The sequence below is a fragment of the Phalaenopsis equestris genome, unplaced genomic scaffold (assembly GCF_001263595.1).
Source record: "Phalaenopsis equestris unplaced genomic scaffold, ASM126359v1 Scaffold000002, whole genome shotgun sequence".
In the NCBI taxonomy this organism is placed as follows: Eukaryota; Viridiplantae; Streptophyta; class Magnoliopsida; order Asparagales; family Orchidaceae; genus Phalaenopsis; species Phalaenopsis equestris.
Genome location: NW_018164444.1, coordinates 8,141,598 through 8,164,965, shown reverse-complemented (window position 1 = coordinate 8,164,965; position 23,368 = coordinate 8,141,598). Strand labels below are relative to the sequence as shown.

The following is a 23,368-nucleotide window of genomic DNA, read 5'->3' as shown; positions in this document are numbered from 1 at the left end:
GATTGATCAAATAAATTTTATGATGATGCATCACTTGTATTTAAACTAGAGATATACACCGCTTCATAATCAACAAGTTAGAAAAGATAATTAGTTGGAAAATAGATAAATAAATAATGAGTGAAGATTTGTATATTTGATTAACATATCTTGGATGATCTACATACTCACCACACATTTTTTATGTATTTTTTATATCTAAGAATGTGAAATCTTTCAAGTAATTGAAGCTGAACTCTTAAATATCAAGTCACATTTAAACGTGCTCACAATCGAGCACTACTAGGATGAGTGACCTCATAGAAAGTTACACCAACACAAGAAAATTGCGGAACTGTTTGGCGAGAGCAACTAATAATGTCTTCTTGAGCAGGAATCCTGAATATCACAAAAACTTTGTCCTATGTATCAAATCCCTTAAAATATTTTTGTCAAATAAACATATTAGAACATTAATTATTTAAAATTATGGGTTGAATGTTATAACATTACTATTAAGAGGATTTGCACACAAACTAATTAATTTATATATCAAATATGTAAAATTTTATATTTACAACACATAAAAAATATAATTTATATTCAATTTAAAAATTAATATAAAAATTAAAATCCTTCTGAATTAAGCCTAGAAGCCTTGGCTGCTAGAGATTCTCCATTTTCCCCGTCTCTTCGGCGTCCTCAGTCGCAAAGAAGCAAACTTTTGTTCTCCGACACGAAGACTGCTTCATTTCTCCCTCAATATCTCTCCCCCCAATCCCTTCTTCGCTTTAAATGCATCGTCACCACTCTAATACAGCTCCATTCTGATGAGAAGTTTCCGATGGGAGCTCAGAAAAGCATCCATGCCGGAAAAGGTTTGAAATTCAAACATTTAAACCTCCCATCCATCCTTCACTTTCATTCTCACCTCCATGGATTCTGAACCGATGCGTTCAACAGCGAAGATAGATTTCAATGTGGACCTAACACACAAGCTATGCGGAGCTCTCTTAGTTCCACCACTCAGGTACTTATTCCATTCTCTGATATTCTCACATGCGTTTTCTGTTCGCAATCTGATTGAGATTGTTTTCGATTGATGTCCAGGAATCCTAGCGGTCCTTTTTCACAGATTGTCGGCAGGTGTGACATTATATTTGATTTGATTTTTTTTCACTTGGAAGGGTTGCTGAAGTTGTTTGATTAGGGTTTGGTTTACAATGACAGGGTTAGTATTAAGCATCCCGACATTTTTGGAGGAAGTGAAAAATTTGATTTGTTGTGGGATAAGGGCCTTCAAGACTCTAATGTTGTCATTGCCATCAGACGGCCCAGGCCTGAATGGTTGTCTCAGCAATCATTTATTTTTCAGGTTACTGTAATTCCACGATGCTTTCTTTCTACTTTTACGAGAAATCAAGAAAGAAAATGCGCTAGGGTGCTTGTTTGCTTAGAAGGAATTGGATGAATGCAAGTGTATTTTACTTTGGAATTTAGTAATGAGAGCTACTTAGGAGCCATTTGGGATCACTTTTGTTTTTTATTTTGTTTTGTTTTTTGTTTAGACTTGAAACAAAACTTGTTTAGTTAAGTTATAGTTGTTTTTAAAAACACTTAAAATACCTAAAATTTATTTTTGGCTCTTTTCAAAAAGTTGTTAATTTGTTTTTAGAAATAAACAATAAAAATATGTAAAAAGTATATCAAACAAACATGTTTTTTAAAAGGGGGAAAAAAAGTGATCCCCCAAACAAGCCATCAAGAAATATGAGTAAATGTATTTCTTCTTTGAAAATTCTTAATACCCAATTCTAGTGAAGAATGGAAGAGAATTTTACTCACGAAGTACAAAACCACTCTTTCTCATCAACCAACAACAACAACAAAACCTTTATCCCACTAAGTGCGGTCAGCTATATGAATCCTTTTTCTCCATTGAGTCCTATTTAGTCTCATACTTTCATTCTATTCTAAAAAATTAAGATCATTTTTTATACAATATGCCGAAGTTTTCCTAGGTCTACCTCTGCCTTTCTTAACATAAGTCGAATCTAAAACATCCACTCTTTCTCATCAACCAAATAACAAAAATTAGAAGAGAAATTTGCGTAATTTTGGAAGAAAATTTTACTCATAAAGTAACAAAAACACACTTTATTATCAAGGAAGTAAGAAGGAAATGAAAACTATTATTTTCATTTAATATCTCTTTACGGAAACAACTCAATAAAAACAATTCAAAGTCCTTATCATTTTTAATTTCCTTAAACAAGCGTTATCTTATTTCCATCTCTTTCAATTTCCTTAAACCATATTGGGCCTAAGAGATTAGAGAAATTGGTTCACTTCAACATCTATTGTGAAGTTTTTGAACTATTTAACCTTTCTAGCTCATCATCAGAGTTGATATTTATGTTTATGAACTATGAAAACTGGTATATGGAAAATTTTAACTTTTGGGTATTGCTTATTAAAGGCTTGGTAAGTTTTCAAACAGTTTTTACTCATTCTAACCCATGCAATGCTTTCTTCACAGCACTCAATCTCTCCAGAGATTGCTGTACATGGGATGCCGGTCAATATATTATCTCAAATGGGAAATGGCGGAATCAATATTTCTCGTTTTTCGGCTGGTGTCGATCTTACGGAGCCTCCGAGTACCAAATGGAGTACAAAAACCAATATTAGGTTTGAGGTCTGTGCATCCATTTTATGGAAATGATTGAACCCTTTCGTGTATTTTCCTGGAGGAGTTTTTTATAGTGGTATTTACATAACATACTACACAATGCTCTTGTATTTACCTATCTGACATCTAAACATTCATATTTCCATGTATACCACTCAAATCATTAACATTGCATTAAAAATACTACTAACACTATCCTTTTTAAAGTGAATGCACCTTTTCATTCATAGGTTTATGACCCCAAGATGTTATGAGTGTAAATATCGAACTTCGGGTGTTAGATATGTAAATACGTAAGAATTGTGTGGTATGTATGTAAATTTATCTTTTTTATATTGAAAATATGCTTTTATGAGAATAATATCAGGTTTAAGTTTTCTTTTTGATTCAGCATGTCAGTCTTATTAATGATGATGGCAGACCGATAAATCTGGATCACGATGGTTTTCCAATAACATGCAGGTAAATTGATTTTTATTAATTAAGTTTTTTGAACTAGTTTTAAAAGTTAATGGAATTAGTAAACTTATTATTTTTTCTCTCTCATTTGTAGTGGCACTTCCCATGATAACATGGTTGTATTGAAGCAGGAGTCACAATATGCTGTTGCCGATGATAATAAATTTTCTAGGGTAAGTGATATTCTCTTGCATTTTCCTGTTTTTTAAAGTTAGTTTTTCTCTAACTCTTTTTCATCAGTTGAATTTTCAAATAGAACAAGGCTTGCCCCTTCTATCAAAGTGGTTAATTTTCAACAGATTTAAATTTGTTGCTTCCAAAGGAGTTAGAGTAGGACCTGCTTTACTTGTCACAAGGTAAGGGAGAGGATTATGCTTCTAATTTTAATTTATATTTATAGATTGTATCTGTAATTTCTGACACCCTTCTGTCTGACAGCCTGACGGGCGCTTCCATTGTAGGGGATATGGCACCTCATCAAGCGTTCTCCATTGGAGGATATGGTAGTATTAGAGGATATGGAGAAGGTGCAGTTGGCTCTGGAAGGTCATGCCTGGTTATGAACAGTGAATTTACGGTTCCTTTGGTATGCAAGTTTTCCTTTTTTATGGTTAAAAATTTAATTTTCCCATTAGTCATTATTGATAACAAAATTTGCGAAATTGGCTTTGAAAGGCCAAATTTTGCCCCTCTATATCATTTGCCTTTATGTTTTTGTGGAAATCGTATTTATTGTTATCCTTCTCATAAGTATTGCTTCCACTTATGTGCACATCTCCAACTTCTTCCCCATGCCCATGCCCTCCACATTGCATCTTTATTTTAATGCTCGGCCATCCTTGAAAATAGGTGGTGAATATTACCATGCAAGCACTATAGGGATTTTTTTTTTCTCTTCTTCCTTTGATTTGCAAAAGATCCAACTTCTTGGCCAACCACATGAAGATGCATAGAGGGATAGTTTTCCTCCTAAGCCATTATTTTCTTCATTTACTTGACTTTACTATTATAACAACATATTTGTTTATGAATCGTCATTAATCACGCTATCGCTACAATGGATGTAGGCGCCAATTGTCAAATCACTAATACGATTGTTTGTTTGTGGTGCATTCTTTATTCTCTTAATTTCCAAGAAAATCATTACTTATGATTTCTTTGGGAGTAAGCCAATTCTTGAGTGATTTCTTGGCCTTTTCTCAAACTTAATCGGTTCTACTTAATTTTTTTCATACTTTTCTTCTATTTAGTAAAGGGTAAAAAATATTTTTCACAACTTTGGCGCCGTATGTGGCAAATTAAGTTCATAATTTGTCAAGACATTGCCATGACATATAATCACCATTCTGATCTGTTCACATCGGAAACAACAACTCAATCTATGCTGCTCATCGGAAGGATAACAGTACATTAGTAGCTTGCAATCAATCACTTGTTGTTTGCATGTAAAATTATCTATGAATGCTATGAAATCATTTTCTGGAATAGGAGTTATGTCAACTTTGGGTCTAAGGATCACAACAATGACTAAAGCTACTGCAATGTGGATATTGGGAAGTTCATAACAATTTTTTTATTAAGTCTCTGTCATTGCCTTAATTATGGCCACTACAAATGTAGCTGATAAGGTACATTCAAGCAATGGCTACTCGCTTATAATGCACTTCTATGACTTTCATGATTTGAAAAAGGTTCTTATGCATATCTTACTTTTCTTTGGTTTTCTTATAGGAGCGAGCAACCATGAGAATATATTTTTCTTTACGCTTGAGCTTCTAAGAAGTACTCATTGTCTTGAGTCAAGTTGCTTTACTTATTGCACTCTGTTGCCACTCTCCTCCATGTGAAAGATGTAATTTTGACTTATTTGTTATCGATAGCAAAATTGTTCAATTATCCTTCATGAATTCCTTTCAAATTCAATTTTCCCTACCCATCCTTATAATGTTTGTTTTGAATACAAATCAACAATTGTGCTTGGTCCCTCCATCGATTAACATGGGCCTCTAAATTGATAACCAAGGCTTGGTCCTCTAGAGGATTCACTTTGACCAGGCTTGGTCTTCTAGATGATTCACTTAGACTTCTTAGCTCACGCATATGACTCACTCTTTTAGCCGTGACAATCATCCTAAAGTTCCTAACTAACAATCAAGTCTTAGTCTTTGAGTAAGCCTCTTTAACATCCTTATGTTGAATGCTTAACCCGAAGCAATCGACTAGAATAACTTCCAATGTTTAGTCTACATGGCTTGGGCTCACGATACTAATTGTTTATTACAATGAGATTTCTAAGTTGTATCATTAACAACAAAGACATAAATGATAATGAGGGCATTGAATCCTATCATATTGCTGTCATCGAGCACTTTGTTTAAGTGCATGATTTTATATTATTTTATTTAGATTGCAAAATCCTTTAGCTATACATAGAGTATACAACAAGAAACATATAATAATCATCGAACAAAAACAACATAAGTGTGAAAACATGATATTATCACAAGTTACATTTGTGCTTTTCCCCCGAGGATTTTTCTTTTCTTCCTCAACCATGCAATATTCAAAGGAATACTTCAAAGAAGTTTTAGCAAAATTTATTGTGTAATAGTCTCTTTTAGTTATTTATAAGCTCTAATCAAAATATTTGTTAAATTACTTATTTTTCTCCATTAGCTCTTCCATAGTTTTGTTGCTTGCTATTGATTTTTTTTGCAAACTTACTAGACAACTTCAATAGTTAGAGACTTATTGTGCGATTGGGCAAAAACATTAGCTTGTTTTCAGAGCGCTTCATTTCCTTTGCTTCACTTTATCCTTCAAGAAGGCAATTTTATATCTTTCTACTTGAAATAACCTTTTGATTTCTATCTTGGATTACTCTTCTATAGTGATCCTCTCATTTTGCTCCTTTATTATTTCAAGCATCTGCTAATTGTGCTTTAGGGTATTTATTAGAGTTTTATTGCTACCGACTATTTAAACAAATTTCTTCTAAAGTTTCTTACTATAGCATCAAGCTATGCTGGGAATTTATTTATCTTAACAATCCATTGTTGAACTTCATTTCGGGCTCTTTAGTACTTCCTCTTTATGTATGGGCTCACATGCCTTGTGTCCAACAAATGATTCTTGTAGTGCCTACAAATGATGTCAATCAGGCGATCATTAAAAGCCTTCCAATAAGGGATGGAGTTCAACTTTTTACGGACACTTCATAGGGGGTTTCCTTGTTATGTAGGATCTATCATTCTCAACTTTTTGAATTATTATATATTTCATTAAGCCTTTGGGGAAACTTGACCTCAGGTGGTTCTTGTCCATAATCCACTTCGTCTTCAGAATCACTTTTCATTTTATGGATTTGATCCAACTGATTTTGAGCCGTTTTATTTTCAATCTCATTCAATAAGTGTCATAAAATAATTTTCCTTCATTACATCTTTCTTTTCTACTTCTTGAGAGCCCTCTCATTTTTTCTTGGCTGCACCAAACATCTTCACGGTGATAATTTAAGTGTTAGTGTCGAGCTATAGTAGCATCCAACTTCCTTTTCTTCTATGGCGCAATTGGAATATCAATCTTCTTCTTCTTTGCTTCTCAATAGTTCTCTTTGTTGTTGATTTGTCACCACTCTTTTTATTGTTGCAATGATGCTAAAATCTCCACTCTTCTTTGATGGCTTGACATCCATCGCGACCATGAAAATAGGTTCTTGGGGATTCTTCAAAATCAACGCTCCCCCTCTTTTTTCCAAGAGGGTTGAAACTTTATCACCTCTTAAGTCTGTGATTTCTCTAGAAATATCATATTCATTGCATTTCCAAACTAGATGCAAAATTTCCTGTTTTTATTGCTAGGAACAAAGAAGCATTTCTTTCTCTATCCTTTAGGAGATATTGACAATCCATTAGTTGCACGTAGCAAGAGGTGGTGTGCGACAAAAAAAAAAGGTAAAGTTATCCAATTTTTTATTTAGAATAAAAAAATAATGAGAGGAATACCACTTTAATATAAGATTGATCTTCACTCATTTGAAGATGAGTTAAACAGGGACATAATCTTAAAGGTATCCAACAAGTTATTTTGCTCTTTGCAAATATCGTGTATGGTCTTTCTGCCTTTCACAATGGTCTCATCTCTCAGTTTTGTGAAATGTTTTATTATTATATAATCCCAATCAGGTCATCCTCCTCTAGGCATTTCGAGAAAGATTTGCGTCCATAAACAAATTGTGTGCTTTGCAAGCATTATGGTTGCAAAGCCTTTCTCCTCCACTGTCCTAGAAACATTAATAAGAACATATGGCTCATTGATTATTACAAGCTTTTGTAAATCTCTACAACATTGAGGAGAAAATGTAGGGAATATGATGAGTAGTCTCTTATTTTCTAGAATAAAAAGTGAAACTCAAATGACACTACCTAAACTTTTTTATTTTTTTCTCTCTTTTGGAGCTAAGAAGAAGTCCATATAATGTATTATTCATTGACGATTGAGTTTTATACTCCGAATACTATTTTCACTTAATTAGAGCACTTGACTATGTTTAAATCTTTTTAGGAACTTTGTCAAAGTTGAGATCATATATGTTATTGCTCAAAATAGTCCATGTTATAATGCATAACATGATGTGGTGTAGGGTGGCACACCCTTTGCGGCATTTTTTTGGCCAAGTGTGAGTGCCAAAATAACTTACTTTATTTACACTATGTACGAGCAATATCACAAAGCACATATTGCTCATAGCGTGTTATTATGATTTCTATGATATGGGGTTCAAAATTATTATTACTTTTATTCATGTTTAATATATTATTATTTTTTAATTATAATTAGTAGTGATTGGAGCATTTCAAGACTTGTTGGTACGTAGAGTCTAGCACACAAACCTTTATCTTGATTCAACTTCAATAGAATGGTCGATGATAAGATGCAAGCCATTCACCCTATTGGCTTGGACGATGAAGATTTACTCTAGCATGAGAGCTCATCATGATCTTGGGTTGGAGGTTGACAATGAAGACTTGCATAGGAGAAAACTTTGACAATCTCAGCTTTGTCAATGGTGTTCTCTTTTTCTTATAAACTTAAAAAATGATATTGATTTTTGACTTTAACATTTTTTGCAAGTCTAACCTTTTTCTTTCAAGATTTTGTTAACATATTTCTTATTTAATTTATTAGTATCATACATGAGACTTGCTATTGCATAAAATTATTATGATTTAAGAGATGATGATGAAGATGATGAAGATGAGACTATTTTGGCATGTGGATGATGACTCTTTGGATGATTAGTTTTATTTTACTATAAAATATGCGAATTTTTGAGCGAATGAGCATTTGAGCCCAATCATAAATATTTAACATTACAAGTGTAATAGTTGTATTATGAATTTAGTTTTTCTCATACCATGATATTCTATTTTTAATCTAGTTATCTTTCATAAATAGTAACACACACAAAAGCACAATCACCTTTAATTTAATCTTTATCAATATTTTTTTAATATTTTATGCAATGTTTAAAATGGCGCGTACTGCACATGTATTGAGGCTCCACATGAACCTTTGCATTAGGGTGCACTGTTCGTCATTGACAAGTATGATCATGCCGCCATGTAAATTTTCTTTTGGAATTATATCTACTTATATTTTTCATATCCGAGTGCACTCAAATTGCGAGGCTAATTGAATTATTTGTACTTCCCTCTTTCTGAAGTGCTTAGATGCAAAAGTTCTTGGCCAAATGATTTTATAAAGTCACACCATCTTTGTTTTTTTCAATAACTTAATAATTTCATATACCACTTTTTGTATTGCTCACTATACATAGTGAACACAAATTATTTCAACTCATTCTTCTCTTTTTGCTCGCTAAACACTTAGAGGTTCCTCTTTTTACTTGAAAGTTTTCATTGTTTTTGGTACTAACTCATTTTATTTTTAAACAAGCAATAAGATGACTTATCAAGCAGCATAGCAATCTACGCCAAATTAGCGAACATAAAAATGAGACAATAAATTGAGCTGTTACTAGCTAATAGATATCTTTGCAAGGTATGCTTCTTCATTTCATCTAACACTTTTGCAAGTTTTTGAATAGTTTATAAAGTCAAATGTCTATTCCTTTAAAATGCTTGCTACAAGTATACAAGTATAGAAGTATACAAATGACGACTAGTTAAAAAAAAAATTCAAAAGTTTGTAATATGCCCTACTTTTTCACTATACTCACGCTCAATGGGTTTCTTATAAGAATTCTTGATCATCCTTTTAAAATTTCTTCTTGCCATTGAGAGCTTGTGGATTGCCTCAATTGTGGATAATATTCTCTCAACTCTGAATTTGCATTCTTCTGTGTCAGAATTGCTCAGATCTTATTCAAATGTGTCAAGACACATATGAATGAAATTGGTATCATGCATTGCCATTGATCTCAAATATCCAAACCTTGTCATATATACAAGAATAATCTCTATGTACTCGATCTTCATCTATGTCATGAAATCATATTTCTGTCAGATTGATTGAACACAGTGCAGACTCCTTAAAGATTATTCGGTCTTTAAATTCTTTGGCCATCTTTTTAATATCCCCTAGTCTTGAGACAACAATATGTGTTTGATTGTTTTACTTGACAGTTATTTGGGACTTCACTTACTCCAATGGATGATCAATCTCTTCAACGCCCCACCTCAGATAATCTTCTCTCCATTCACGCATGGATCAACACCTCTCTCTTCCTCTGTCACAGCAATTACTTTGTATTCTTTGCCTCAAACACTTTAGGCAGTAATTTTCATATTTATCCTATAAATCCTTCAATTTTCTTAGATATAACTTCATTTATCTTGTCTAATGTCTGATTTAGGACTTGCTTCTTGAATCCTTATAGCTTTTTCACCTCAACAACTTAAGTCTCCATCACTTCGTACATCTTCATCTAGTAGCAATGTTGTCTCCTCCATCATCGATGCTTTGACACGAGGTTTGCTATGATCCTCCATCTCTACATCCTTTGCCTGGTCAACAGCTTAAGGTTCATAGGCCTCTCCTGTTTTAGTCTTCTTTAACATAACTAAAAGCCAACAATCACTTGTTCCAAGATTTTGCTAGACACTTCAACTCACTTTAAGAAAAAAATAAACATAAGAGGGGGGTGAATTAGGCACTTTGAATTTCTTTTGAAATTTACGAATTCAAATCCCTCAAATTACACCCAACAAAGGCTAAAAGATATTACTATAAGAAAATTCAAGAAAGCTAATAAACAATATCAATCAAAACAATAATCAGTCACATAATCTAATCATACAAATAATGTGTTACCATAGGAGGAATCATTTAATCGATACTAACAAGCTACTGCAATGACTATATGTTTCAATTACTATCCTTAATCCATAGATTTAATCCTGCACAACATAACACAAGTGAAACATTGGTGTAGATTTTGAGATTATGCAAAGGGATGTAACTTGTATACACAATGGTTTGAATCAATTCAACTAAACCTATGATATAATTTATTGAAAACCACTAGTAACACAATGCTGAATATGAGAAAATAAAACTTCAAAGTGCAAGTGTGATAGTTTACATTAGCTTAGCATAAAAAATAATTATATTATATGCTTCTTGAAAACTCTGCTAGAGTAATTTAATAAGCAAGCAATTAAATAAATTTACAAGTAAATTAAATCAACAATTAGAACTCGAGACACTAAGAATATTCTTATATAGTTCGATCAACTTTAGGGCCTGTATCTATGCCTAACCAACACCTAGACTAAAATTCCATTACTTGGAGTTTGCCTCGATAGATGTTGGAAAAACCCAAAACACCGTCTTCATTAAGGGGCAAGCACCTAATTTAATTACTTAAACCCTTATAGGCTTAAGCAACCCAATGGCTCCAAGTTCACGAGCCATGGTTATGCGTCTGAAATCACTAAATGTAAGCATTATTAATCTTTTTACATATATCTGTTATCATGCCAATTTCACCACACAAATTCTAATCATGTTATATTTGGCACAATAATAATACTTCTCATCCTTCATTAATTTTATTAGTGCATCTTATTATTACATCTTTTAACCAACATGCGCACAATTCTTATATATTTACATATCTAACACCTACAGTTTGATATTTACATTCATAACACATTGGTATCATAAACCTACATATGAAAAGATGTGTTTAGCTTTTAAAAAGTTAGTAATAGCGCTGTTTTTGATGTGGTGTTAATAATTTTAGTGGTATGGATGCAAATATCAAAACATAGATGTTAGATATGTAAACACATAAGAATTGTGCGGTATGTATGCAATTGCCTCTAAAAAAATCGAGTAAATAGTGCATAAACTCGTTGATAAAATAAAAAGAAATGAACAACATCTAGTCGGCTAAAAAGCCCACTAAACGTTGATGTCAACCACAAAAATAAACAGATTGACTTTATTGAATTAGTGGATGTGGTCACAGAAAGCCAGGAAAACCAGTAGTCTTGATTATTGGAAAAAAAATAGAGAGGAAGAGGAAGCTGGTTCGTATTTGAAGAGGAAGTTTTGGGTAGGGTGTAAACGAGTTGAGTAGAGCTCGAGCCATACTCAGTTTGAGCAAGAGGAAGTTTTGGGTAGGGTGTAAACGAGTTGAGCAGAGCTCGAGCCATACTCAGTTTGAGCTTGATTAATTAATTGAGTTCAAACTCAAGCTTTAGCTTAATTCTACGAGCTCAAGCCGACTTATTTGTAATGAAAGAGAGAAAACATTTTTAATTCCAATTAGTATTATAATAAAATGATCAATAAATGAGCAATTAAAAGATAAATAATAAGAAATAACTTGATATAAAATATAAAATATCAATTTTTAAAAAAAATTAAATATTTTAAAAATAAAATTTTGAATTTTAATATATATTGAATATATTTTATATTAATACTTTTTCAAACTAGTCAACTCACGAGCCATTGAATCGAGTCTGGGTTGGTTTGAGCTTGGTTTGTTAGCATCATCAAACTCAGCTCACGAGCTAACGAGCTACTTATTGGGCCGAGCCCGAGCCGACTCACGAGTCAGCTTGGTTAATTTCTCTCCTAGTTTTGGGAGACTAGGAATCATTTGTTGAATTTACTCTTTATCAAATGATGTGGTACCTTTGCTTATCTATGAGATTTAATTGAAATTTTTTTGATGGAGCACGCTCCATTGATTTCATGCCTCACCACCATTGAGTTCATTATCAACTATGGAGTTGAAGCTTCGCCGACATTTCATAAAATAGTCATTATTACTGAGATTCAAGGCATTTACATGCATACAAACCAAATTCCTATGTATTTACATATCCAACACCTAAAATTTGCCTTTTTTACATTTATACTACCCAACTCTTTCATATTACATAAAAATACCACTATTTTAGCTTTTCAAAAGTGAAACTACACATTTCATGCATAGGTAAGCTGGTGTATATATGTAAATACTGAAGTTTAGGTGATATATATGTAAATACATAGGAATTGAGTGTTTTGTATGTAAATCGTTTTTAATCTTTTGTTGTGCATTTCTCAACTTCTGTAAACTCTGATCACTATTTTCTTTTTAACAGTTATTGCTGTTTGTATCTTTATCATTATGATTTAATGCATGTGGGAATAAATTTAATATGCAATTTGATCCTAAATTGTTCAAGAATTACCAACCTATGCCATAATTTTTCCTCTGCAGTCAAAAAGGTTAGAAGGGGCTTTATTCATGGACTGTGGAACTGACCTGGGATCTGCTCATCTTGTTCCAGGTGATTCTTTCTTGGAAGATTTACATACATATCACTCAATTCCTAAATATTTACATATCTAATGCGTAAAATTTAATTTTTACATACATACCGTCTTACCTATGCGTGAAAAGATGTATTTCATGTTTTAGAAGTTAAAAATAGTGATATTTTTTATATGATGTGAAAGATTTGAGTGGTATAAATGTAAATAAATAAAATTTGATGTTAGATATGTAAATTCTTAAGTACTAAGTGGTATGAATGTAAATTCCCCTTCTTTCTTCTCTTTTGAAGCATACAAAATGGCCGCTTTGCTCATTTTTGTTCTAATGTCTTAATGACTGGATAAGTGCCATGGAACTGGAGCAGAACATTTTAGTCTTTTATACACCATGATTCTAGACTAGACATAGAATATTATGGAAGATTTACATACATACCACTCAATACCTATGTGTTTACATATATACCACTTAAATTTCAATTTCTACATATATGTCATCTTACCCATGCATGAAATGATATATTTCGCTTTTTAAAAGTTAAAATGGTGGCATTTTGTACATGCATACCACCCAATTCCTATGTCATTTACATATCTAGCACATAAATTTTAACTTTTACATTTATACCACCTAAGTCTTCTTATATCACATAAAAAAATATCATTATTTTAACGTCTAAAAAGTGAAATATTAGATAAGATAGCATATATATATATATTAGACATGTAAATTAGAAACCTCTTAAGTTGAATGAAGCTGAATTCTTAAGCATCGATGTGCCTTTTGGTGTAACGGTATAATTTCGATTGAAACTCCAAAGTTGAGTGTGCTCGCACGAGAGCACTCCCACGATGGTTGACCTCCTGGAAGTTACACCAACAGGGCAAAACAGTGAGACCATTTGGCCAAAACAGACAATATGTTGATGCGTGAGAGTTCGGGCTCTCACATAAATACATAGGAATTAAGTGGGTATGTATGTGAATCTTCCAAACTTGTATCTTGCTTAAACTGTGCAATCTTTCAAAATGATAAAGAATAGTCCTCCGTCCTGATTGTTTTAATTAATCTGGTTCAGGCTACCCTGCGATTCGACAAGGAAAACCGGGGCATGGATTCGGGCTCGGTTACGGCCTTCGTTTAAACTCACAGCTCGGCCAATTTCGAGTCGACTATGCCGTCAATGCCTCGCAAAGAAAGACGATATATTTCGGCATCAACAGTGTAACTTCTTGAGTTGAAAAAGCAAATATGATCTCTCTAAATGGTTGTTCAGTGGGGGAGCATTATGGTCATTTGAAGCCAAGACTGGTAATATTACATGTAAATGTTCACATTCAAAGTGTATTTATTTCTATTGCATCCATGTATTTATGATTCCTGATTTAATTTTGTTAAAAGGGAATGTTTGGATTAGGAGTGTATTATTGTCTTTCAATTGTTAGATGGTTTTTGAAATAATATTTTGTGGTATTAGAAATGCAATATTGGGGAATTTACGTGCATGCCACCCAATTCATTTGTATTTTACATATCTAAAGCCTAGACTTTACTTTTGTTATGTAGACCCCTGACGTATCTCTACGTGCGATGCAGGTTATTCCTGAATTATTTTCAGGTTATTTCTTCATTATTTTTAATAATCTCGAAATAACACAGAAATAACCCAAAAATAAAGATCACGGGTTATTTCTGAGTTATTGAAAATAACCCAGAAATAACCTGAAAATAATTCAGAAATACCCTGCGCCGCACGTAGAGTAGGTCAGGAGTCCGCACAAAAAAAATTTTGATGGTATGGTATGTATGTAAATTGCGACCAAATTAGGGGTATTTACTTGCATACCACCAAATTCTTATGTATTTACATATATGTAATACCTAAAAGTTTATTTTTTTACATTTACACGACATTAAAAACATTATTATTTGAACTTTAAAAAAAAGTAAAATATATTTTTTTCATACAAAAATAAGATGATATATAAATTAAAAAAAAAAAGAAAAAAAAGAGAGTAGATTTAAATCAATATTAATTTTGTGCAATAGAAAGCACAACACTATATAATAACAGAAGATGTTATTATTTAAATTTAAATATAAATAAATAATATATATATTTTCTTTATTTTGAACTAAAATGTGCCAAACACGATCAAATAAAGGGTTATTCATGTTCAATTCATTTATACTTCGAGCTTATCATGTTTGGCTCATTTACTTGACAAATGATTCAAACGCAAACTACTTCGCGAGCCAAACACAAATTATTTGCAAATATTGAGCTTTTTTTGACAGCCATAATTACTTGAAAAAAGGAGGAAAATTATCACAAACAGACCTCATATCTCTTAGATGTGGCTTTTGCCTGTTCTCGGCAGCTTCATTGACAGAGCCAAAGAAAGCGACAAGATTACAAAAGCATCTAATGAAGGAAAACAGGGTTGGCAGCTTAGGAAGGATGGCACGTATGTAAAAAATGAAAGGTGTAAGATATGTAAAATACCTAGGAATTGAGTAATATGTATGTAAATCTTCCTGGACTCAAATATGTCAAAGCAGAATAATTAGTAAACAAGAGTACATTTTAAAGTACAAAATCACACTCATCTAAACAAATACAAGTTGTGGAGGGAGAAGTTAACATAAGGTGTTCTATGAAAACATCAAAAACATTGATGGTTCTAAAAGATTTTGTCATATTGGCTTGTGAGAGAATCCTTGAGATTCGAGTAAAGTCCGTAAAGAGAATATTGACGAAGATTCGAGACCTCGTACCACGAATTAAGAACTGCATAGTGCTTGTCCGTGCCCGAGAAAGCGAGCTGAATTCCGATGCTGCAATCGACGGAGCCACCTTGTCCCTCACCTTTGCAGCTAGATGCTTTGATTGCACAGTCCTGATTGTTGAGACAAACAAAATTGGACTTTCCGGAGCATGAAGAACAACCATCGCGCTTCCAAAATAGGTTTTGAAGGGTGCCCTTTTGGAATTCCATGACCTGAATTTGCATATTGATGTCGATGATGAAAGGAAATATTGAGTTTAATGCAATTTGAATTGTGTTAAAAAGAAGAAAGTGGCATTTACATTATTACATCCATGGCACACAGATTTTATCTATTTATCTCACACCTAAACTTTCAGATTTACACACATAGCTCACAACATACAATATTATCACCTTTTAAAAGTGAAATACATATTTTTCATGCGTGGATATCATAAATAAGTAAGAATTGTGTGGTATGTATGTAAATTTCCTGGGAAGAAAATGTAAAAAGTCTTCAACTAACCATAGTGAAGCTCGTCACCACATACGAACCGTTACCAACAAAAATGGGAAGGGACCTTGCTGCGTACTTCCTCCCAGCAAATGCTACCATCAACCCGCCACTAGTGAACTGGATTAACAAAAATTTTCTTAGTTATAAAAAACTTAGAAAAATTACAAATAAATTAAATACAAACATGTTAGCAAACAATAAAACGCATCATCATTATTATCATTAATCTTATCCAAAGCATGTGGGTCGGCTTCATGTCTCCATATTGTTCATACTCCCATTTTTTTTATTGAGTGTTGATTTGGGTGCTAGTATACTTTCTACAAATCCTTTACAAAGTGTATTTTGCATAAAAAATCAAAGCATGATATAATAACTTGAGAACTGTTAATTATGATACTAAGGGGCTAAATGGTAACTAATTTTAGTATGATTTAGCTTAAATCTTGCCGGATAGATAAATTTCAATTTTAAATCTACGATTTTATAAATTAAGTTCCTTCTTAGTTTTATCGTAAATCCCAAATTTAGTAAAGCTTGTTGTTGTATGATTTAGTAAACTCAAATTTATAGGATTTACTAAAACTGCTAAAGACATCACCATACAGCCCTTAAATGTCAAAAAATGATGACTATATGCTCAATAACCATGAGCAGCAACAGCACGAACAAAAAACAGCACATAGCTACTCGATGATCGTCGGCCCGCCACTTATAGTATCGACTGCATCTGGAAGTTGCTAATGAAGAAGGACAACCACTTTCCAAGTATACAATAATCTAATCACAAGTTGAAGATCTCTCCTAATATAGGCTACAAATATAATTGGCAAAGTATTTCTATAAAATAGCAATAGCTCAAATGGAATTCTCTCTAGTTCCCAGGATAAAATTCACAAGTTCAAAGTCAGCCTATGATATTTTTCTCAAACTAAATATTCCAAATTTCATAATGAAATAGATTTGCAATTAGCCCCACATCCTTATTTGTAGGTAAAATTAGGCTCACCTTTCAATTATTAATTATTTTAAATAGATTTCTACCCTTTTAAGTAATAATAATTATAATTGGCGAGTATTTCAATTTTAACATATCTTCTTTATCAGATACAAGCTTCAGGGGATGCTACAATTATGGTTCCATCCTGAATTTGATCTCAACCACTATCAGGGATCAAGTTCATTTGATGGAACAAGTTAGGCTAAGCATTACTTGATCTTTTCAACTTAATCACCAACAAACAGCTTCCCCTCCACCTAGGCCTGAAAACTTACCTACAAGAAGTAATAACTAGATAACTGACAAATCTAACTAAATTCTGAAGAAATCAAAGCAATAGAAGTGAATGGTGATCACGATACCATAATTAACACTATGCATTGCCGCAAAACCCAACAATCAATTAACAGTCATAAATTTTAGAACTATTAATGTGGGACAAATTTAAGCAAATCATAAAATGAACCAAACTTACAATCCACTAAAGCTTCTTGGTGAATTAGCAATCTCTGCTCAATTATAGATTCAATTCTGAAGCTCTTAGTAACGACGATTCTTAATATTTGATTTACTTGGTAAAAGAATTTCAGCATTTGCACCAAGCGAAAAGATTAAAGAAATAAAGCTTAAAGAGCACCATCTTAAAGTTTCTAATAAAAATGCCAATCACAATTATACAAATACCCATCCTGCATTGTATCCTATTGAGTCCTATTGAGTGTCATATTTTCACTTATATTCTAATAAATTAAGATAATTTTTTATACAACATGCCAAAGTCTTTTTTGGTCCATCTCTACCTTTCTTCATAAGTCAAATCTAAAAAATCTACTCTTCTAATCGGAGCATAAGATGACCAACATTTGATGTGACCAAACTATCTATAAGACGACTCTCTAATCTTGTCTGCCACTGGAGCTACACCAACCCTTTCATGAATATATTTGTTTCGCATTTTGTCTCCACCTAAGCATTCTCATCTCATCAACACTTTAGTTTTATGCTTCTCTTTTATAGGCCAACATTATGTGCATTAAAGCATCGCGGGTCTCGCCACCATCTGATAAAATTTTCCTTCAAGTCTAAGTGGCACTAAGTCTAAGTGGCAAATTTTCCTTCAAGTCTAAGTGGCACTTTTCTATCACACAATAGGCTTGATGCATTCCTCCACTTCAACTGAATTCTAAGAATTCTAATAATAACATCCCCATCTATATCACCGTCACTTTGAACAATAGACCCGAGATATCTAAAACATTCACTCCTTTTAATAATTTGATCACCCATTGTTACACCCCACTAACATCCATAATTCAAATTTTTCTTGAGTTTTATCCACAAAAAGGATATCATCTGCGAAAAACATACACCAAGGTACATCCTCTATAAATGTCTAGTAAGAGCATCCATAACTAAAGCAAAAAGAGATATGCTTATAGTTGATCCCTAATGTAATCCAGCTGAAATTGGAAAATACTTGGTCAATTCTTCTTCTATTCGAACACAGGTAACACCTCCAGTATGCATATCTTTAATGACTTGAATATAAGTCATATCAACACATTTCTTTACTATAACTCTCTAAGCAACTTCTCTTGAAACCTTATCCTAAGTCTTCTCTAAATCAACAAAAAATCATATACTGCTTTTTCTGTACTTGTCCATCAAGTCTCTCAAAAAATGTATAACCTCCATAGTAAACTTGCCCGATATAAATTCAAACTGATTATGAGAAATCTTTGTATTAAAATTTAACCTATATTCAATTACTATCTCCCACAATTTTAATGCAAGACACATTGAATCAATTCATCTATAATTTGCACACCCTTGTGCATCCCTTTTATTCTTAAAAATGGAGACCAAAATACTCTTGTTCCATTCCTTAGACATTTCTTTAGATTTTAAAACAATATTAAAAAGTTTAGTAAGCCAAGAAATTTCCAAATCTCCTAAATATTTTCACAGCTCTATAGGAATACCATCACGTCAAACTGATTTTCAACCCCTCATTTTCTTTAAAACCACCCCAATTTCCTTTTTAATTATGCGAGTGTAAAAATAAAATGTTTTATTATTATTAACGATATTAAAATCACTAAAGTCGATCATATTTTCATAAATTTTATTGAAAAGTTTATCAAAACATCTCACCCACCTATGTTGAATATCTTCAACAGATAAATATTTTTTAATTTTCATCTTTAATTCACTTGAAATAAATTTTTACTTTTCTTTTCTATTTATTTGAAAAGTTTATACATATCTTTCATCAACTTTAATATCAAATCTATTATAAAAATCACTAAAAATAGAATTTTCAGTATCACAAATTAATTTATTAGACTCCTTACATGTCATCTTATATTTTTCCCAATTCTCAAAATTTTTACATTTAAACCAATACTTATAATAAAACTTCCTATATTTTATCTTTTCTTGAATATTATTATTCCACCACCTCTTTTTTTATTTATAAAAATTTTTCCTTATTATTCTCAAAGTAAATCTTTTATCACTTGTTTAATAGTGCTTGCTATTTGATACCACAAAAATTAGCTTCTTCATGAACACCCTAAGTTACTCGTAAAAATAATTTTATTTGTCAATTGCCCTCATCTAATTTTATGATAATATTTTATTGTATTTTTTATCTTCCAAAATTTTATCTTAAAATACAAAACTAATAATTGATGTTGAGTACATAAATTTTTTACTTGGAATGACATTACAATCTTTACATTCTTGACGATCTCTTTTTCTAATAAAAAACTAATCAATTTGTGTTTTAATATATTCATTTTTATAAGTGATAATGTGTTAATCTTTTTTCTTAAATAAAATATTAGCAATAATAAAATTATAAATTAAAATAAAATTAAATATAACTATATTCTTCGTTAATCGCTCCACAATCTTAACCAACATGATTATTTCTAAATCTTCTATTACTCTACTAACATGTCTATTTAAATCTCCTCCAATAAAAATTATTTTTTTAAGAGGTATCATTTGTATTAATTCTTCTAGGTCATTCCAAAATTTTTCTTTTAAACATATATTTAAACCTACTTGAGAAATTTAAAAAAAAATTCCTTCTAGCCATTTAAATCTCCTCCAATAAGAAAGAAAAAATCTTGATACAAAAATGAAACTTATTCATTCATTTTCACAACTCAACTCTCTCTAAATGAAGCTATTTATGGAATACAAGACAAACGCATATCTACCAATTAACATCCTAATTGACTAACCACTCAAAATGAAATCCAGATTAATGACGTGAGTTCACAACTTCACTCTGCCACCAACAATGATACCAAAAACAATTTAATGGATATGATGACTAACAATCTCTCAAGCAGGTCCATGTTGCGTCGACACCAACATTATAAAAAACAAAAAAAAAAAAAAAAAAAAAAAAGATATGCTAATCAATCCGCACTCGAGAAACTCGATCCATGTTCTGAAAGAATTAACAATACAAGCTTGGATATACATTATATCATCAAGAATCATATCAATCATTGTTACATCCAAAACACAACTAAGAAATTCATAAGGGGACTTATTCGCAAATTGTCCCTGAACTTCACAACACGGTGTCCACGGATGTATCCTCTTTAGCATTTATTCGAAGAATATTAGAAGTAAGGCCTCTAGATTTCTCTGTGGCATGAAGAGCTATAAAGTAAACTCTATTAATTTTGTCCATGATTCCCATTGAATGTGCAATCCTAAGTATTTTTTAAGATTTGTTCACCACAAGCCAATTTCTTCTAACAATAACAACAATCATTATCGCACTAAGTGGAGCCAGTTACATGAATCACTTTCCTCTATTGTGTCCTATTGAGACTCATATTTTCATTTTATTCTAATAAATTAAGATCATTTTTTTATACATCCCCAGAGGGTCGTCGTTTACAGGCCAATTTCTTCCAAGACAACAAAAATAGCTGCTACCTTTCCATCCTAATAATACAGTCTTACACAACAATCGTCAACGAGCAATTATCATCTTCAATTTTAAAAAATTGAGGAGCTCGATGTCTGCAATTATGCTTTGTTTCCCTTTCAAGGCGACAAACTCATTGAAACGCCAAGAATAATCCACAAAATCTTGCTTCAATAAGAAGTCTCAATGATCTGACCTGGATCTAAAAGGAGGAATCAGTACAAATGGGTGATGAATGGAAATGGAACGGGATCGGAACTACGCTAACCAGAAGAAAAACAAACTCAAATTTAATAGAAGAGTGTCACAAAATAGCACCGGAACCCTAAAAAGCAAATTTAAAGAGAAAACCCAATTCAATCAATAAAAGAAAGGGACAGAAATCGATCTCACCGGAGCAAACGAGGTGGTGGTATTGATGGTAAGAAGAGAAATCTCATCAACCTTAGGACGAAACACGGCCAGCTGCGCGCCCTTGTTGGCGAGAGATAGGCGACTGTCGCAGGGCGACAGCTGAGTACCATTGAAGAAAAAAGAATCACGATCTGAGAATGCCAGGCCAAACGTAAACCCATCCCATCGCTGGATCTTCGCGTCCTCGCAGGGCTGAAACACATGATTCTCGTCCCGTGCATCGGCCAAAATCAACACCAAGCACAGAGACAGGATCTCCACCGCTACAGCAAGAGTGTTGGCATTGCCCGACAGGAACATCGCCGGTGAATCGAGCTTCTTTCTCGCTCCGGCGAACTATCACAGTGTTGCGGGATATTGGGATTCTCGCTCCGGCCAACGATCTCGGCGGTGGAAGAATTGGATATCGGTCCTTGCAGCCCTATAGCTGTAAGTTGAATTTATCAAATTTTAAGGTGAATAAATTTAACTTAAAAGATAATTATTTGACATAATAATACTTGCATATTGATAAATTCTTGTAAATTATTTGAACGTACATAGTATGGGAAATAGGGTTGTAAACGAGGCAAAATTGAGCGGGCTCATACTTAGCTCACTTTTGACTCGTTCAAAATTATTATTGTTGCTCGTTAATATTCGCACATAAAAAATATTTTGTGTTCGGCTCTTTTGCCAAACACCAGCTATTACTGAATAAAGTGTTGCTTTGACAACCCTGATAAAATAGTTGTAGCATGTTAAGAGTTCGAGCGAGATTTAAATCTTATTATTTATATTAAAATATCTTTTAAATATGATTTAATATATTTTTATTCTATATTTTTAATTAATAGCCTTAATTTATTAAAAATTTTTGTATCATTCTAGTTCATTTAATTTTTTAAAAATAGTACTCACCAATTTTATACATATATATAATTATTTCGTTTCAAAACAAGCAGAACATGAACAAACAAATTGTTGTTCGTGCTCTATTCATTTATATATTGAGCGCAAATAAATTATTCGTGTTTGGCTCATTAAATCGGCAAACGAATAGAACACAAACTTCTAACGAGCCGAACAGGAACGGTTCAAGAACAACAAACCCTTTTGAGTACCCTCATGGGAAACGTGTATTTACCGGTTTCTCACCCAAAATATTATTATTTGTATTTTTTGAACTTAAAATCACTTTGAATATGGAGCACAAAAGTTATCTCTCACTTGTGAAAGAATTTGAGGAATTTTTTTCATTGCAATGATAGTAATAGGCTTCAAAACTATAGTTGGTCGGCAAGATGACCAGAGATGGTGGGTTATAAGAATAATGTAAGGGAGAAAGGTGTGACAGACAAGTTAATCTGCATTGTTGTTTGATAACTCACACTGATGAAAATGTTCTTTGGAGAAAGGAGAAAATTTTATATCCGCAAGAGTCCAGTGCAAATTTATCACGCGATAAGTGAACCTCACTGTAATACATTAATTCGATAAATTTTAAAAGAGTGGCATCAACCCCGGACGCAAAATTTGCATCCATATTGGAGCTATTGATCATGGGCATATTCATTACCAAAATGAGCAAAGACTCTTACCAACTTCACTGCATGGGTGGAAAGTGCCACAAGTGCATGATGCAAGGCGGCCAGCTTGTTTCCTACAATTATTTGGACAAGTGATCTGACACAGCCCTACACTTCTCAGTGGAAGATAAAATGGAATAAATCAGTTCAATTGATTCATTTTACTTTGGTTGCAAAGTCTAATATCTTAAACATAACATTTCATAAC

The 23,368-nt window shown here is 32.6% G+C and overlaps 2 protein-coding genes across 2 annotated transcripts; one reads left to right on the top strand and one right to left on the bottom strand.

The window, feature by feature from the left end:
• Positions 1-647: 647 nt before the first annotated feature.
• On the top strand, positions 648-14,418 carry LOC110019031 (outer envelope protein 80, chloroplastic). The gene is made up of 11 exons (XM_020716552.1): positions 648-857; positions 943-1,009; positions 1,090-1,125; positions 1,210-1,354; positions 2,519-2,677; positions 3,063-3,133; positions 3,225-3,303; positions 3,371-3,486; positions 3,569-3,716; positions 12,876-12,945; positions 14,011-14,418. Exons 1-11 carry the CDS (start codon positions 824-826, stop codon positions 14,166-14,168), a joined length of 1,083 nt encoding a protein of 360 aa, XP_020572211.1. The 5' UTR covers positions 648-823; the 3' UTR covers positions 14,169-14,418.
• Positions 14,419-15,471: 1,053 nt separating this feature from the next.
• LOC110039417 lies at positions 15,472-23,235 on the bottom strand. Its single transcript, XM_020744471.1, has 4 exons — positions 23,173-23,235; positions 21,572-22,019; positions 16,230-16,337; positions 15,472-15,934 (listed from the first exon to the last, which is right to left on the bottom strand). Exons 2-4 carry the CDS (start codon positions 21,890-21,892, stop codon positions 15,617-15,619), a joined length of 747 nt encoding a protein of 248 aa, XP_020600130.1. The 5' UTR covers positions 21,893-22,019; positions 23,173-23,235; the 3' UTR covers positions 15,472-15,616.
• Between the last annotated feature and the right edge of the window lie 133 nt (positions 23,236-23,368).

Coding starts and splice junctions, on each gene's coding strand:
- LOC110019031 (XM_020716552.1), top strand. CDS start 824: ATGGGAGCTCAGAAAAGCATCCATGCCGGAAAAG. Junction 1,126..1,209: donor TTTTCACAGATTGTCGGCAG/GTGTGACATTAT, acceptor TTACAATGACAG/GGTTAGTATTAAGCATCCCG. Junction 1,355..2,518: donor AGCAATCATTTATTTTTCAG/GTTACTGTAATT, acceptor CTTTCTTCACAG/CACTCAATCTCTCCAGAGAT.
- LOC110039417 (XM_020744471.1), bottom strand. CDS start 21,892: ATGTTCCTGTCGGGCAATGCCAACACTCTTGCTGTAGCGGTGGAGATC. Junction 16,338..21,571: donor CCACCACCTCGTTTGCTCCG/GTGAGATCGATT, acceptor TTGTTAATCCAG/TTCACTAGTGGCGGGTTGAT. Junction 15,935..16,229: donor TGGTGACGAGCTTCACTATG/GTTAGTTGAAGA, acceptor ATGCAAATTCAG/GTCATGGAATTCCAAAAGGG.